Consider the following 13,903-nt stretch of genomic DNA (forward strand, 5'->3'; position numbering starts at 1 on the left):
AGGCGTTACCATCGCACACTGAAAGTGCGTTGGTCACGCAGTTCCAAAGTGCGAGGTTTTGCAGAAACTTGACAGGATCAAACAGAATCAGAAACTCCAACAGAAACAGAAACTTCAACAGAAACTAATCTGTCATTGATACATTACAATGTTACATTATAAACTTCAAGTTAAATCTTACATTATAATCTGTCATTGATACATTATAACTAATATGAAAATTTGCAGATGGACTACTACAACATCACGAAACTAATCTTCAGCGAGATTTATGATTCCATCGACCTTATGTATGTCTACATTTGCCTCTCGGGAGAGTTTGTTGAATAGGGCTATGCGATCCAAATATGGTAGCTGCCAACCACGAGCTTCAACAGTACAGTGATACATCCATTGTGGATTAACCGTTGGCAAAGGAAAGTCACTTGAAATAAGCACCTACAAAATGATCAATTATATTGTTAAGTATCTGATAAAGTTCATGTAATGTTAGGTAAATTCATACTAAATGTAATATTGATCAATACCTTCACCCAAAGGTTGTTGTTGACAAGGAGTAAACATAAAATCTAGTGCACTGACGGATGTAGCACTGGACCGGTGAGAGGGAAGTAGGTGGCGCCCCCCCGATTAGACAAGGTCACGAACACAACCTGGTACATCGTAGCAACAATGTGGCCCATATCCGGCACGCATAACCACTTCTCCTCCGTTGCAAACTCATTTGGAGCAAGATGCAAGGCTTGTAGAACTTTTTGGTAATGTGTGTCGGTGCCATACATACCATGATAAACACCTTGCCGTAATCTAACCTCCTTTATCATGTCTTCTCGGACTTGACGCCAATTTTGTTCTCCCTTACCCATCAAGGAAGCAATGCATCTATATCCACAATTGCCACCATCTTCAACATTGTGAATGTCAATGACATATTCACGGAGGAATTCGGGCACTTCATGGATATAGTTGGCCGAGTAAACTTTGCCTTTCGGGTGCTGTGGCGGGAGCTGAGCTGACTTGCTTGCTATCCTCTTGCTTCTCTTCTTAGGTGCAGATTGCTTCGAAGGAATGCTCTTCCGTTTTGCCGACCGGGTCTTACGCCCCTTGCCTTGTGGAGCTAATGAGTTGCTAGCTTGCTTTGACCCAACTATTGCATCAACATTCTCCCAAGAACAAGGAATGCGTCTGGTAGAACCCTTAGGTTCATTGGGCCGACCCCTTGTAGGCAACTTGTTTGGAGGAGGACACATAGAAGTCTGATCCGGGTATGCAATCTCTCGAAGCCTCACTTTGATAGCTTGTCTTCTCGAAACATTAGCTTCTTCAAACATCTTTGCAATGACCTCTAACTCTGTCGCAATGCTCAATCTCAAAACATGTTGGGATTCATCAGGTGCAGATGTTGATGTAAGCCTCCTCCAATGTTGGTCCACTGCCGTCAATGGAATAATGGTCATCATACCAAGGCGACATGAACAACACAGGCTTGTACGGTTTGTACTTGCCGCTCATCTCGCACACCAAAATAGTCAATTGTCTGCCTTTACTCCCACGACCCTTGCTCCCACAATCAGACCTTCTAATAATGATCTCAAAGCCTAGTTGCTTTCCTACATTCTTAGCCCAATCCAAAAGCTCCTCCCGAGTAGCAAAAACCTACAAAATATTAACACATATACGCATCACATATAAATTCAACTTATTTGACATAAACTCACTCATTGGTTATGAAAATACCCTGTCTGTGGTAAATTGTTTTGTGTAGTCCACTGCAATTGGCACATCATGTCGATCTTCTACATTGGCTAGTTGCCTTTCTTGTGGCATGTCTACTTCATACGACTCAGGGAGACTTATCCTGAAATGCAAAACAAAAATTGCAAATTGTTTACTGTTTCTGTTACAGGCCAGAACTGTATTAATCGCACGTTGAACGCGCGTCACAAACTCACTTTATAAGTGCGACAGAGACGCAGTTTAACAAAGCGTCGGGATAATAATAACAGATAAACGCACTCTCAGTGTGCGTCTCTATCGCACTTTCAGGGTGCGAATTTGACGCACATAAAGAGTACGGTGCTACGCTTAATGGAAGTGCGATAAATCTAGATCGGGATTAGAGTGCATTACCTTCACAGATGACGACGACAACGAGGGAGGAGAAGTCGGGTGAGGACGACGACGGCGGTGGCGACGTTGGTGATGGTGTTGGGTGAGGACGACGACGGCGATGGCGACGTTGGTGGAGGCGATGGCCGGCAACAATGTGGGAAGTTGAGAGTGAGTTTGGAAGAAGAAAGAGAATGTGGTGAGAGGGGGTGAGGGGGGGGGGGTTCAACATAGCATTAAGAAGAAGGTGATGATGGAGGGAGGGGGTATTTTTCAAATTTTTTATTTTCATTAAGGGTATTTTTGACATTTTTCAGATTTTTGGGGGTCTAAATAGCTATGGGGGGTCTGAATAACAATTCTCGTATAACTTTACCCAAGTTTTCTCATGTTCGAGAGCAAATATCTGCCCAAAGCACAAATTAACCTGTGTAGATGATTTGGATCTGAAAATGGTTACAATAAAAGAATTTATACTTATAAAAAAAACAATAAAAGAATTTACATATAATTTTTTCCTTTTGCATATATGCATAGCTTTGCACATCAGTAAACTTAATTAGGGTTGGTAACGGGCCCCGTGGGTGCGTGTTTGACAATTCTCATATCCAAACCCAAACTTAACACTCAAACCCAAACCCAAACTCAAACTCAAACCCAAACTCATTCCCAATATGTGTGTAAAAGTTAAACCCAAATCCAAACCCCTGGGTTTCGGATTACCTGAACCCAAACCCAAAACCCGATGTGCACCGAACCCGCAAATAACATAAACATAAGCTGATTAAACCTCATCAGCTTTCCAATACAAAGGAAAAAATATAGTTTATGAACATAAGCTGATAAACAACATAGTGAATGAATTTTTTACGTTAAAGAAAACCCTACTTAGTAACTTTAATAATATATAAGGGATGGTAATTACATGTATAAGACTTTCGGGTTTGAGTCTGGGTTTGGGTGCGAGTTTAATCAATCCCACACCCGAACCCAAACAGGTTTTAAAATTCGGGTGAAACCCAAACCCAAACCTTAAGAAATCAGGTTTCACCCGAAATTTCGGGTTGGGTTTGGGTCGGGTCCCGCGGGTGTGGATTTTTCTGCCATCTCTAAACTTAATTGTCACATTATAGACGATACAAGTATTTATTGTTTTTTATTTAGTTTAAATTTTTGGTCCAAGATTAATTCCATTTGAGAAAAAAACACTTAAGATTGTTCAATGAAAGGACCATTAATTAGGCCCAACCCGTTTGGATTCTCCAGCCCCTGAAGCTTGCTAAGCACAAAATCAGCAATTCTTTTGCAACCCGGGATAATGCTCTTGGCCCATTACAACATCTCAGAATGAAACACTGACCAGAGTCCTGACTCAAATGGCCCAAAAGGAGTAAATTTCTCTTTTTTCTCTGAATAATAAGTATGACATCCAATTAACGAGGTCACAAGATCGAACTTCATTTGTTGGGAGAGTTGACACTTGAAAGAATAAAAAAAATTATGAATACAAAAAATTAAGTCTTTAAAAATAGAATAAGTATTCATTTAAAACCCAAAGCTCACATATAAATGAGAATATGATCGATGAATGATGTGGTAGAAACGAAAAGAAAGATAAGAAGAAAAAATGAGTTAAAATGAAACTACACCACAAAAAGGATTAGGTAGTGGCTCAAAGGTAGTAGTTTTCAAAATGCCACTACCTTGTCACGTTTTTTTTATAATTGGTGTGCAAGGGCTAAGGTAGTGGTTAAAAAAACAACCGCAACCTTTAGGGAGGCATGTGTAAACGGGCTCAGTAATTGAGATGAGAAAGCAAGTGAAGCGTGAATAAATCAAAACTCTCAAAATCATATACTTTTGTCATCACATTTTGCTATGCATTAATCTTTAAGAGCACAATGACGATTGTGTATTTGGGTTGTTTAACATCTATTATTTTCATTAGTATGGTTGCTATAGAAGTATCAAACCTTATTTTAAAACTCTTTGAAGTGCCACACTTGCTCGCGTGGTAAAAGAAGGTTTATGAATGTCCTCACCGTTTGGAATTGTATAGTTGTCCCTCCAGCTAATAATTTCTCTTGAGTTTGAATTTGTGCTCTCACATTAATTTTATCTAACTTACTTATACTAGACAAACATTATATCCATTAGAGTATGTGTTTAGAGTTCTTGTGGCACACTATTCAAAATACGGCAATTCCAAACAACACTAGCTTTGTAATTTTTTTTTTCTTTTCGAAAGTGATGAGACCTTTCCCCAATAGAACCAAGCATGTTATAATTGAAAGTTCAAACCCTTTCAATGGGGGAAATTAAAGTCACACTCTTTATCTGTTTCACTGCGAGAGGCATGAACATTGGGTTGCAATTGTACAGATCATGATCACAATAAAAGACTCAAAACCGCAGGTTATAGCTGTTTCTTGATCCCGACCACAGCGTGCTTCCAAATCATGAGCTTCATTTGCTGAGTGTATTATAGTACCACCATGAATATTATATTTCATCATTTGCTCTGTATGTAGTAGATTGTAAGCACTTTGGGGTGCAAAGGGAAAACATATATACCACTACTGACCATTACAAAGATAATTTTCGTTTGGATAAACAGAGATTACCATACCATAAGGATGCAAGAAAAAAGTACTATTTTGAGTAAATATATTTTAACGTAATCCAAAATGCTGTAGTACCTACACCTCAGAATTTACTCTTCTTTTTCCTGAAGCTGATGGAATCTCATCCTCATAGTCCTGTTGAAAAGCAAGATATGGAGAATCGGAACCATGTGGTTCATAAGCAACAACATCAATTCCTGAAGCAACAACATCACCAAGAAGGGGAAATGGAAGCAGCACCATCATTCAGATGCGCGACACGGAACATCGCAAGTTATTGTGACAAGTTTGTGAACATTGAAATCACGTCGAGCAACCTCAAATCATGGTAGGCCGTAATCTTCTGGAATAGTACTAGTGTATAGGCCTTCTTCTGCTTCATCTTCTACAATGGAGTGCATCATTTTCCAGCCTCAACAACATGTCCTAATAAAACTCACGAGTCAACTATGAATCCTGACACGATGTTGAGGCTCACGAATCCTATGTTAGGGACTAAACACAGGTGCTAGATTTGTAACGTGGAGGCATGCCCCAGACACCATATTTGTAACACTTTTGCTTTCCCCCAATCATAATCCATATCTGGCTACAGATGAAGGAGTCAACCTCGGCTAACCCCGTTTAGGACATATGAGGATTGAGACATCCCCTCCGGGTGAAGCCTCTCCTCAAAACGATTCTAAACAAATAAAAAATAAATTTACAGCCATATCTAACATATTACAAGTTAGTTACTAAATGAATTTTTAATTATACCTACCCAAATCGTTAAGTTCAAACGTTTACACATATCGTTCGTCATGCTTTGTATGATACCAATTTTAAGGGCATAAGTGAAACACTAAAAATTTCATATTTCAGGAACACTTTGACTAATCGTCTATGTCTGTCCAAGCCCATCTACTTACACCAAAAGACAGTTCAACCCCTGTGAAGAAGCTGCATTTAGATCAAAGCCAATCGTCTCACTCAAAATGACCAATGGAAGGAAGAAGACCGTCTAAGGAAAGAAGACCGTCTGAAGGAAGAGGAACGTTTGAAGAATGTGTCATCTTTGAATTAGAAAAAGATCTCAAACAAACTTAGAGAAGAAGTCTTGTTAGAAGAGCACGTGATCTGACAAAGCACAATGGCCAAAACTGAAGTACAACGTTGTCACCATCAAGTTGTCATCTTTGTGCATCAACATATTGAAGCAAAGATCAATACTACCTACCAACTAACAGACTGCATCTTTTGGGTAAAAGGTCTTCTTCAAACAGTGTCATGCATTTAACGCATTTGACATCAAGTACACAAAAGCACCGTTTGATCCAACAGCTAGAATATTTGTGAAGAACAAGCTCCAACTACTATCATCACTCTCACATAAGATCAAGGAGTATAAAAGCAAGTCTTGAAGATTTCAAAGGCTAACGATTCAACCTCTATTGAATTATTTTCAACGATCAAAGTCTACCAGAAGCTAGAAATCAAGACAAGCTTAAGAGTCAAATCTTTTGGCATCGTGTGCTTCAAGAAGGAGAGAACCATACCGAAGAGTCAAATCCTCTTATCCAACTATCTTTAGATTTAGAACATAAAGTATACTCTTAGAGTCAAATCTCACATCAAATACTTTTTAGTTCCTGAGCTTGAAAGCCTCTACTATCCCTCTTGTGAGAAGAAAACCTTGTAGAACCAAACGATCTTGAAAAAGATCTCAGGAGAAGTCCTGAACAATACTTGGTGAAGGAAAAGTCCTTAGAACAATTGTTTAGGAGAAGTCCTGAATAACACTTGGTTGGGAGAAGTCATGTCTAATACTTGTTCGGAGAAGTCTTGGTGAATACTTGTAGGAGAAATCCTTGATACTTAAATAGTGAAATCTTGGTTTAGCCAAAGACTAGACGTAGCCTCATTGTTTGTGGGTGAACTAGGATATATCGCAGTGTTTCAATCGTTTACTATGTTACTCATTTATCCGTTGCACTAAACGTTTGTGAAAAGTTATCTAAAACTGATAATCCTTTGAAAAACCAAAGTTTTAGAACAACACATTCAAACCCCCCTTTCTTGTTTTCTATTTTTACATTTCACAAATATTTGCATACCTCATGTCAGCCCAACTCTTGTCATTCTTCCGAGTGTGTGTACGCCAGAAGATTTCCTCAATACCTAATTTTGTATGAGATCCTCATGAACTCATTTGAAGACCAAAACTACTAAAGATTGGCCCAAAACCTCTCACCAATTCAATCATGTGTTAGAGTAGAGATGCATAAATCCCCGAGCATGTTAGATATGCGATGTGACCACTTACAGTCAAAGTTCTTCATCACAAGCTGCTCATTCTGAGAGAGCCATCCAAATTTCCTCTGTGATTTGACAAAAATTAATATCATAACCTTGTAAAACATATCGTCAATTATATTAAGGAAATTAATACAAATTTCAAAACTATCATCATACACTAAAAATATCAATCCACTCTTTATGAAGGTATTAATTTTTCTTCGCAATGTTATACGTTTTGAGCTCATCCCAATATTGGGCTCGGATAACAACAATAATTGCCCTTGAGGCTACCATTCCAAGCACAAAAATGAAATTAGAGTCATATTTTAATAAAGTATAATCAAGGATTAATAATATTTAATTTAAATATAATATAGCTTACCTGCTGGGTGCTGCCATATGGAAAAGGATAGGTTTCCCTCGATGATTATAAATAGTTTCTCTCCTGCTATGGATCGCCACCTTATACGATTTCTCTGTTGAGCTCAACACTATCCCAACTCTCAGAGTCGTAATCAACATCAAAATCGATTTGGTGTGATCATGAATCTGGGCCAGCTAAATGTGAAGCCTGGATATGCGGGGGTGCCTCTGTACGTAACTCTGGATTATGCATGAATATGGTTTCCGGCATGGAAGTTTGGCAGATCCGAGATCTAGTTTGGAAACTAGTGGGGATTATCTGGTGGTATGGGAAGGGCGAACGATGATAGGATGACCTTGTATTAAATAAAAGGAAGTACAATTTTAGTTTGGGGAATTCTCTTGGGATCTGCGTACACTGATAAAAAGTGGTCTAAAATTGCACCATTACGATTTTGTCGGATGCATAAGATCACAAAAATATTTTACTATTTTAATATAATTATAATAGTTTATATTTTAGGTGTTAATATTCTTAAATTTACAACAACAAAAAACCTGAAATCAGGTACAAAAGTTCTTGTAGAAGAGGAAGCCACTGAAAGAGCGACGATAGGGAGTTGAAGCTTTGGTCCCACCACCTCATCATCCATAGAAGAAATGAACCACGTTACCAACAACAATCGTAGTCATAGTTAACAATACCATTCTAACACCGCCAATATCCACTCTAAGTCGTGACAACACCAGCAACATCCACCCCAAGAATCAAACCCAGTGCCAACAACAACAATATATGTATCAGTACCATCTCCATTACCCCTCATCACTCACCCTAAGAATAAGAAACCAAACCCATCGCCAACAACAACTATACAACCATAACAACATCACCCCCAACACTGCTAGTATCCACCCCAAGGAACCAAATCCACTGCCAACTGCAATAGTAGTCATAACACAACACCTCCCCCTTCAGTACCGATACATGTAAATGCAAAGGAAAATAAGACACTGTTAAAAAAAAAATTAAAGGTGGTGTGAGGCAATGAAGTTGGGGTAAATGAGTAGTGGTCGCACCTGGAGGGAGAGAGCGATAGAGCCCGCAATGTCTCTCCCTCAACGCCAAGGCAAGCTTGATTAACATTGTTTTGTCTCTACTTCAATGCCTTAGGCTTTGCGGGTGCAAGGATATCGGGTTGTTGTGTCTCACAAGAAATTGTAGGAAGGCCCTAAAGAAGCTCTTGTGCAGTTCTTGCATATTTGGTGCGAAGGGTATATGCACCTTCATCAAACATTGTACAATCCTTGAGGAGATCTCCGTGAAGTGGCTTTTAGGGGTTGGCGGTGACAAACCTGAATCAGTTCATTTGGCTTCAAGGGCTGGAGTTTCTCCATCATTAAAATTGTTGTCTTAAGGAGTTTGTAAACACAATCATAACTTTTCCTCGTGCTCACCTGCCTCTGCCTATACTTCCGTTCACCTTTCGCGCCGACAACAACCCGTCCTCGATCTCACCATTGACAGTATTGATGAGGTCGACCCTCATCTTAGCCTCGTCAAGGGTCGCGGTGGTTCCCTACCCCGCGAGAAGGTTGTCAATTTCTTGTTGGATCTGGTCGGATATGGTGTCTTTTTCTAAAGAAGATGAAGTTGAGGTTTGGTTCCAGAGGCAGATAATGGAGGCCCTAAGGTTTGGAGGCAGATCTGGTCTGTTGGGGAGACGATTCGATGTGGTGGGTGTTGGGTTTCGATGGCTCCCCTCCTTCATCTTCCTCTGTTCAGATCTTGGTGGTGTTGATGGCATTGGGTTTGGATATATGTTTTTGTTTTTCTGATTTTTTTTCCTATTGAAGGAAGAAGATGATGAAAGAATGATAAAAATGATGGTGAATAAATTTAGTTGTATGGGTTTTGGGTCGAAAATATGGGTTTTTGAGTTCGGATATTTAGGTTTCATGCTTTCTCTTCTGATATGGGTTGGAAAGATTGAAACTTTAACTTTTTTTGAGCTTCAAACTTGAACAATGTGGTGGTTGTGGGTGGTGATGATTTTGTGAGAACTTGGGTTGGCAGTGGTGCAGTGTTGAAAATGAAATGAAGGGGGCTTGATGAATATGGTGGTGAGGGTTGAAGATGAAAATCAATTAAAAGTTTTATGAGAAGAAGAATGAAAAATTACATTTGCTGTCAGCTACAAGATTGAGAGTCACACTTTGCTTCTGCAATGGAGATGAACAAAAAATGATATTCGTGAATTAAAAATAAAGAAAATTGTTAATTATAGATAATTAACACAGTTGGAATATAAAAAAATAAAAAACACTTGAAATCGATGACTGTGCAAAATAAGAGTCACAAACACATAACACGGGTATGAACCTATTCTGATTAAAAAAAAATTCAAGGGATTCTGAATCCAAGAAAAAAATTTCAGGACTTATTTTCGTAAGGGAGAGAATTTCAGGGACTTCCAGAGTATTTAAGCATATATTTTATCAAAGAAATTATAGACTAAATTTAGAGGTAAATGTTGAATTACAAACTAGAAATAAGCCTAAGCTAAAATGTAATATTTCATCCATATGGGCCTCTACTTCTTTCTCATGGAATGTGGCCCATTCCTTCTACCAGAGTGTTAGATCTTAATAAATATTCTGAACATGATCCCAAATATTTAGACTATAAACAGTACGTGCTGCTTCTATGGAATAGTACAACAATTATGCGATTCTTGTTGATTTCAAGATACGCGTAAGACAGAAGTAGAGATTTTACCTTGGTAAATGTACAACGTACTAGTCCCCTTTGGTCATGTATGGTCCCTATTTCCTCACTAGCGATCACTTTCTAACGATCAAAGTATCAAACAGTCATAATATGACATACACTGTTACTGGTAAAAAATAGTCATGGGTCAAGGTGAAAAAGGGTTGCAGCATGCAGCACTATGAAACAATCTCCCTTATTGGTTTTCTGCAGCTAAAAATTGTGGTGATCCATGAGTTTCAAGTTAAATCACAGTGTGCAGGCTAGGCCAATAATTCAGTTTTGATGCTGCAGGGTCCCTTAATGGTTGCAATGCAAGTTGGAATGCATTAAAAGCTGCATGCTTTTTGCAGTATCCACTAGTTAAGTTGTGTACTAGATGACAAGTTTGAATATATACTTGCCTTGCCTTACATGAATGTTGATAAGACTCGGGTGGTGGTGTGCCTGGATTGCACTTGATAAAATGTAATTTACAATCTTCCTTAATTTGGCAACGTGATGAAATTTATAATTACAAGACGTTGTACAAAAGGTTATGAGATGATTAATTTCAGAATAGAAGCAAGCAAGGCATTCATTTGATTTTCAGAAAAACATAAGTGATGGGGTGTGGGTGCCCACACACATGCCTAAATTTTGAATCCCTTAAACACTATTCTGGTGGGGAGTTAGAATTGGTACCCCCCACTCTTAGAATTGCTACCCCATTTAAAGTGAGAAATCTCCAAAATATCTATGTTAAAGATAATTCCCGAGCTTTGGGACCTCGGGAACACCCCGAGCCTTAAGTCTCGGGATATATTATAATTTTTCTGATGAATTTCTCGAGCTTTGGTACCTCGGGAACATTCCGATTGTCTAATTCCGGGAATCCTTCTGAGGGCTATGCCTCGGTAATTTATAAACGTGGATTTCCCGAGGTTTGTCAAGCTCGGAATGTGAAAAATGTATTCCCGAGGTTGCCAAACCTCGAAAACCTTCCTTGAAGAAATTGGAACAATTCCCGAGCCTTAGACCTCGATAAGGAAAACGTAAGGAAACAACTTCAAGTCCCGAGCCCTAAAACTCGAGAGAAAGTGATGAGGAACTGCATAGAACATGATGGCGCGGGAAAGGGAGAAGGGGGGGGGTGTTAAAACATGGGGGCAATTTTGGGTTTTTTAGAAAATAAGGGGGTAGAAATTGCAAGAGAGGGGTACAAATTCTTATTCCCTTATGGTGGACCCAAACCACTACATTTTTTTTTGAAAGCAAAAGATATATATTATTGAATAAGATTTCATGAGAATAACCCTCTCACGAGTATGACATAACCAACAAACCCAACCAAACAAAACCACCCTAAAGGCCACACCTAGGACACGTGTCTCGTTAAAACCTTTCTAGGAAAAACCCAGTGGGAAAAACCCTAGAGAAGGAAAAAAAGTACAACATCCCCTAAATGTGCCTTTGAAACTCCCTAAGCAAAAAAACCACTACATATGATTTAAGCAACCCAAACAGAATTTGCCCCAACCACGATTGTTTATTTTGCTTTTGGTTTTGTCCCAATATACCTCATATGTTTATATTGTTTCAAGGTCATGACACTATTAAGGTTCATGAATGAAAGAGAAAAGATAATTTTTTAGTTAAAAAACAAGAAGAAAGAGAATAAGCAACGTTGCTAAAATTTAAGTAACAAGAACTGTCATGTCATGTTGCTCTAATGGTGCTCCAAAATAAGCATCGTTGCTTAAGTGCTCAAACTGGATTAAGCAACCCCCACTGAACATGCTCTTATGTCTTGACTCTAAGTCTTTATGAAAATTCCTCAGAATTCTTAAAATATGTATTCCAAGGATGATCACTATAAAATCTGTCTTTATAATGATGAGTGTGTTGAGAAATATCATATTAACAAGAGATAAAATTAAGATAGTCCTTATATATGAAAAGACAATATTAATTCCTCGCCAAAGCTAGCTTTTAAGTAGTATATGTTTCCCAATATCTTAAGTTGAGACTATCTGCATATAGTCACCAACATATGTTCATCCTGCATATTTCACAGACAATTTTTATATCTAAACTAACGTTTAGAATAGAATTAATTCTTTGAATTTTAATTCAGTGGCCTTATATTTAGACGATATTTGGTCATTTGTTCTTTTTGTATCAACCATGCAATGCATGCTTTCATTTAAGTTTAGTAAAAATGTGTGATATGATATTGTTGGACTTGGAAGCGCAGATTAAAAATATGTGAATTTCGGGGACGATGAGAGCAAGGAGAGATCGCTAGTGCGATGGAAAGACACAATCAAGGAGCAATTTTCTAGTAAGATTTCTAGGCAAATGGACGCATGATTAAGCCGATCCCGCACTAAAACAAGATATATTTAGGTATGAGATTGTTCCCTTGAGGAAGGCTTGTAAGAATTGACTGGTACTACTCATAACAAGATGTATCTTCTTTTCAGGAGCCAAACTCATAAAAACTCTAAGGTTATAAGGGTGTTTGACTTGGAAAAATATTGGGATGCGTGATCTCCTAGAAAGTTTTCTCAAGAAACACGTAAGCAAAGCTCACTGGAAAGACTCGTGTTGTTACCGTGAGACAATCGTCAGATTTGATGTTACAAAATATACCTTAAGGTCAAGGACAATGTTGGGCTAGCTAGGGTCTCTACCTTTTTATTATTTTGGTATGCGTTTTCAAGTCCAATAGGCGGTATCAGAGGAAAAATGACTTTATAGCCCAAGATTCAGAAAAAAGAGACTTCCGAAAAAAAGGAGAATTGAGGTCAAGGACCAAAACGAAGAAAAGAATCAACCAAAAATCAAGGATGATGGGAGAGAAGGAGCATGTGAGAGACTGAGAGAAAAAAAAGATAGGTTGAGAGAGGTCGCCAGCAACACGACACAAGGACAAAGATTCTTCTTCGGGGGTCGGTCAGTCACAAACATAAAGAGAGATACCAAAAAGGGTAGTTGATGATATATTTTTTCACGCATTTTCTAGAAAAATTTCGAGAGATTGGTCTATGGAAAATATTTCCAAGATCAGGTAGAGTATGAAATGTGTTCATTCCTAAACGGAGGCATAAGCATGGGAAAATGTATGGATTCGTAAGGTATATGAACGTGCAGAAACCAAGGAGATCTGGACATCAACTAGATAGTATTGTCACAGGAAGTACGAAAATGATGAATAAATTGAGTTGACAATTCTTCCAATTCATAATGGAATTAGGAGGAAGTGATTGAAACCAACATATAGCTGCTTTTCTTGTAGTAAGGGGAAAAGTACGACAAACTATAGCATATGAAGCTCCCAAGAAAGATACTAGTGTATGAAAGCGTCCAAATGCTTCGTTGGATCAGTATATACCTCTTGTATATGGTTCGATCTTGGTCGGCTTCCGAAAGCCTTTAGGGATATCTATTGTCTTCATCTCTGAAGAAAAAATATTTTGAATCTTCGCCAATACGCCTCCGGTTTAGCATAATTCTTCTTTAAAGTACGTCTATGTTTTCACACGAATACACTCCAATTTCTCTTGCTTCTTAGTCAGCTCATGACATACATGCTTCTTATGATATTTTTCTGCTTGATGGCTATGACTAGGACTTGTGATATCTGGATAGATTCCTTCAAATCATTTATCAACTTCTCTATCCTTCTAATGAATACATTAGGAGTTGACTCATCAACATGTTTCACTCGAGGCATTCTAAGAGAATTAATGCTCTTTTTACGACGTCTTCACAT

At 38.4% G+C, this 13,903-nt stretch overlaps 1 protein-coding gene across 1 annotated transcript; it reads right to left on the minus strand.

Annotated features, from left to right (window-relative positions):
* Positions 1–239: 239 nt before the first annotated feature.
* LOC130735578 (uncharacterized) lies at positions 240–1,632 on the minus strand. The gene is made up of 2 exons (XM_057587515.1): positions 528–1,632; positions 240–438 (listed from the first exon to the last, which is right to left on the minus strand). Exon 1 carries the CDS (start codon positions 1,458–1,460, stop codon positions 570–572), a length of 891 nt encoding a protein of 296 aa, XP_057443498.1. The 5' UTR covers positions 1,461–1,632; the 3' UTR covers positions 240–438; positions 528–569.
* Between the last annotated feature and the right edge of the window lie 12,271 nt (positions 1,633–13,903).

This window comes from Lotus japonicus, chromosome 2 (genome assembly GCF_012489685.1).
Source record: "Lotus japonicus ecotype B-129 chromosome 2, LjGifu_v1.2".
NCBI lineage: Eukaryota > Viridiplantae > Streptophyta > Magnoliopsida > Fabales > Fabaceae > Lotus > Lotus japonicus.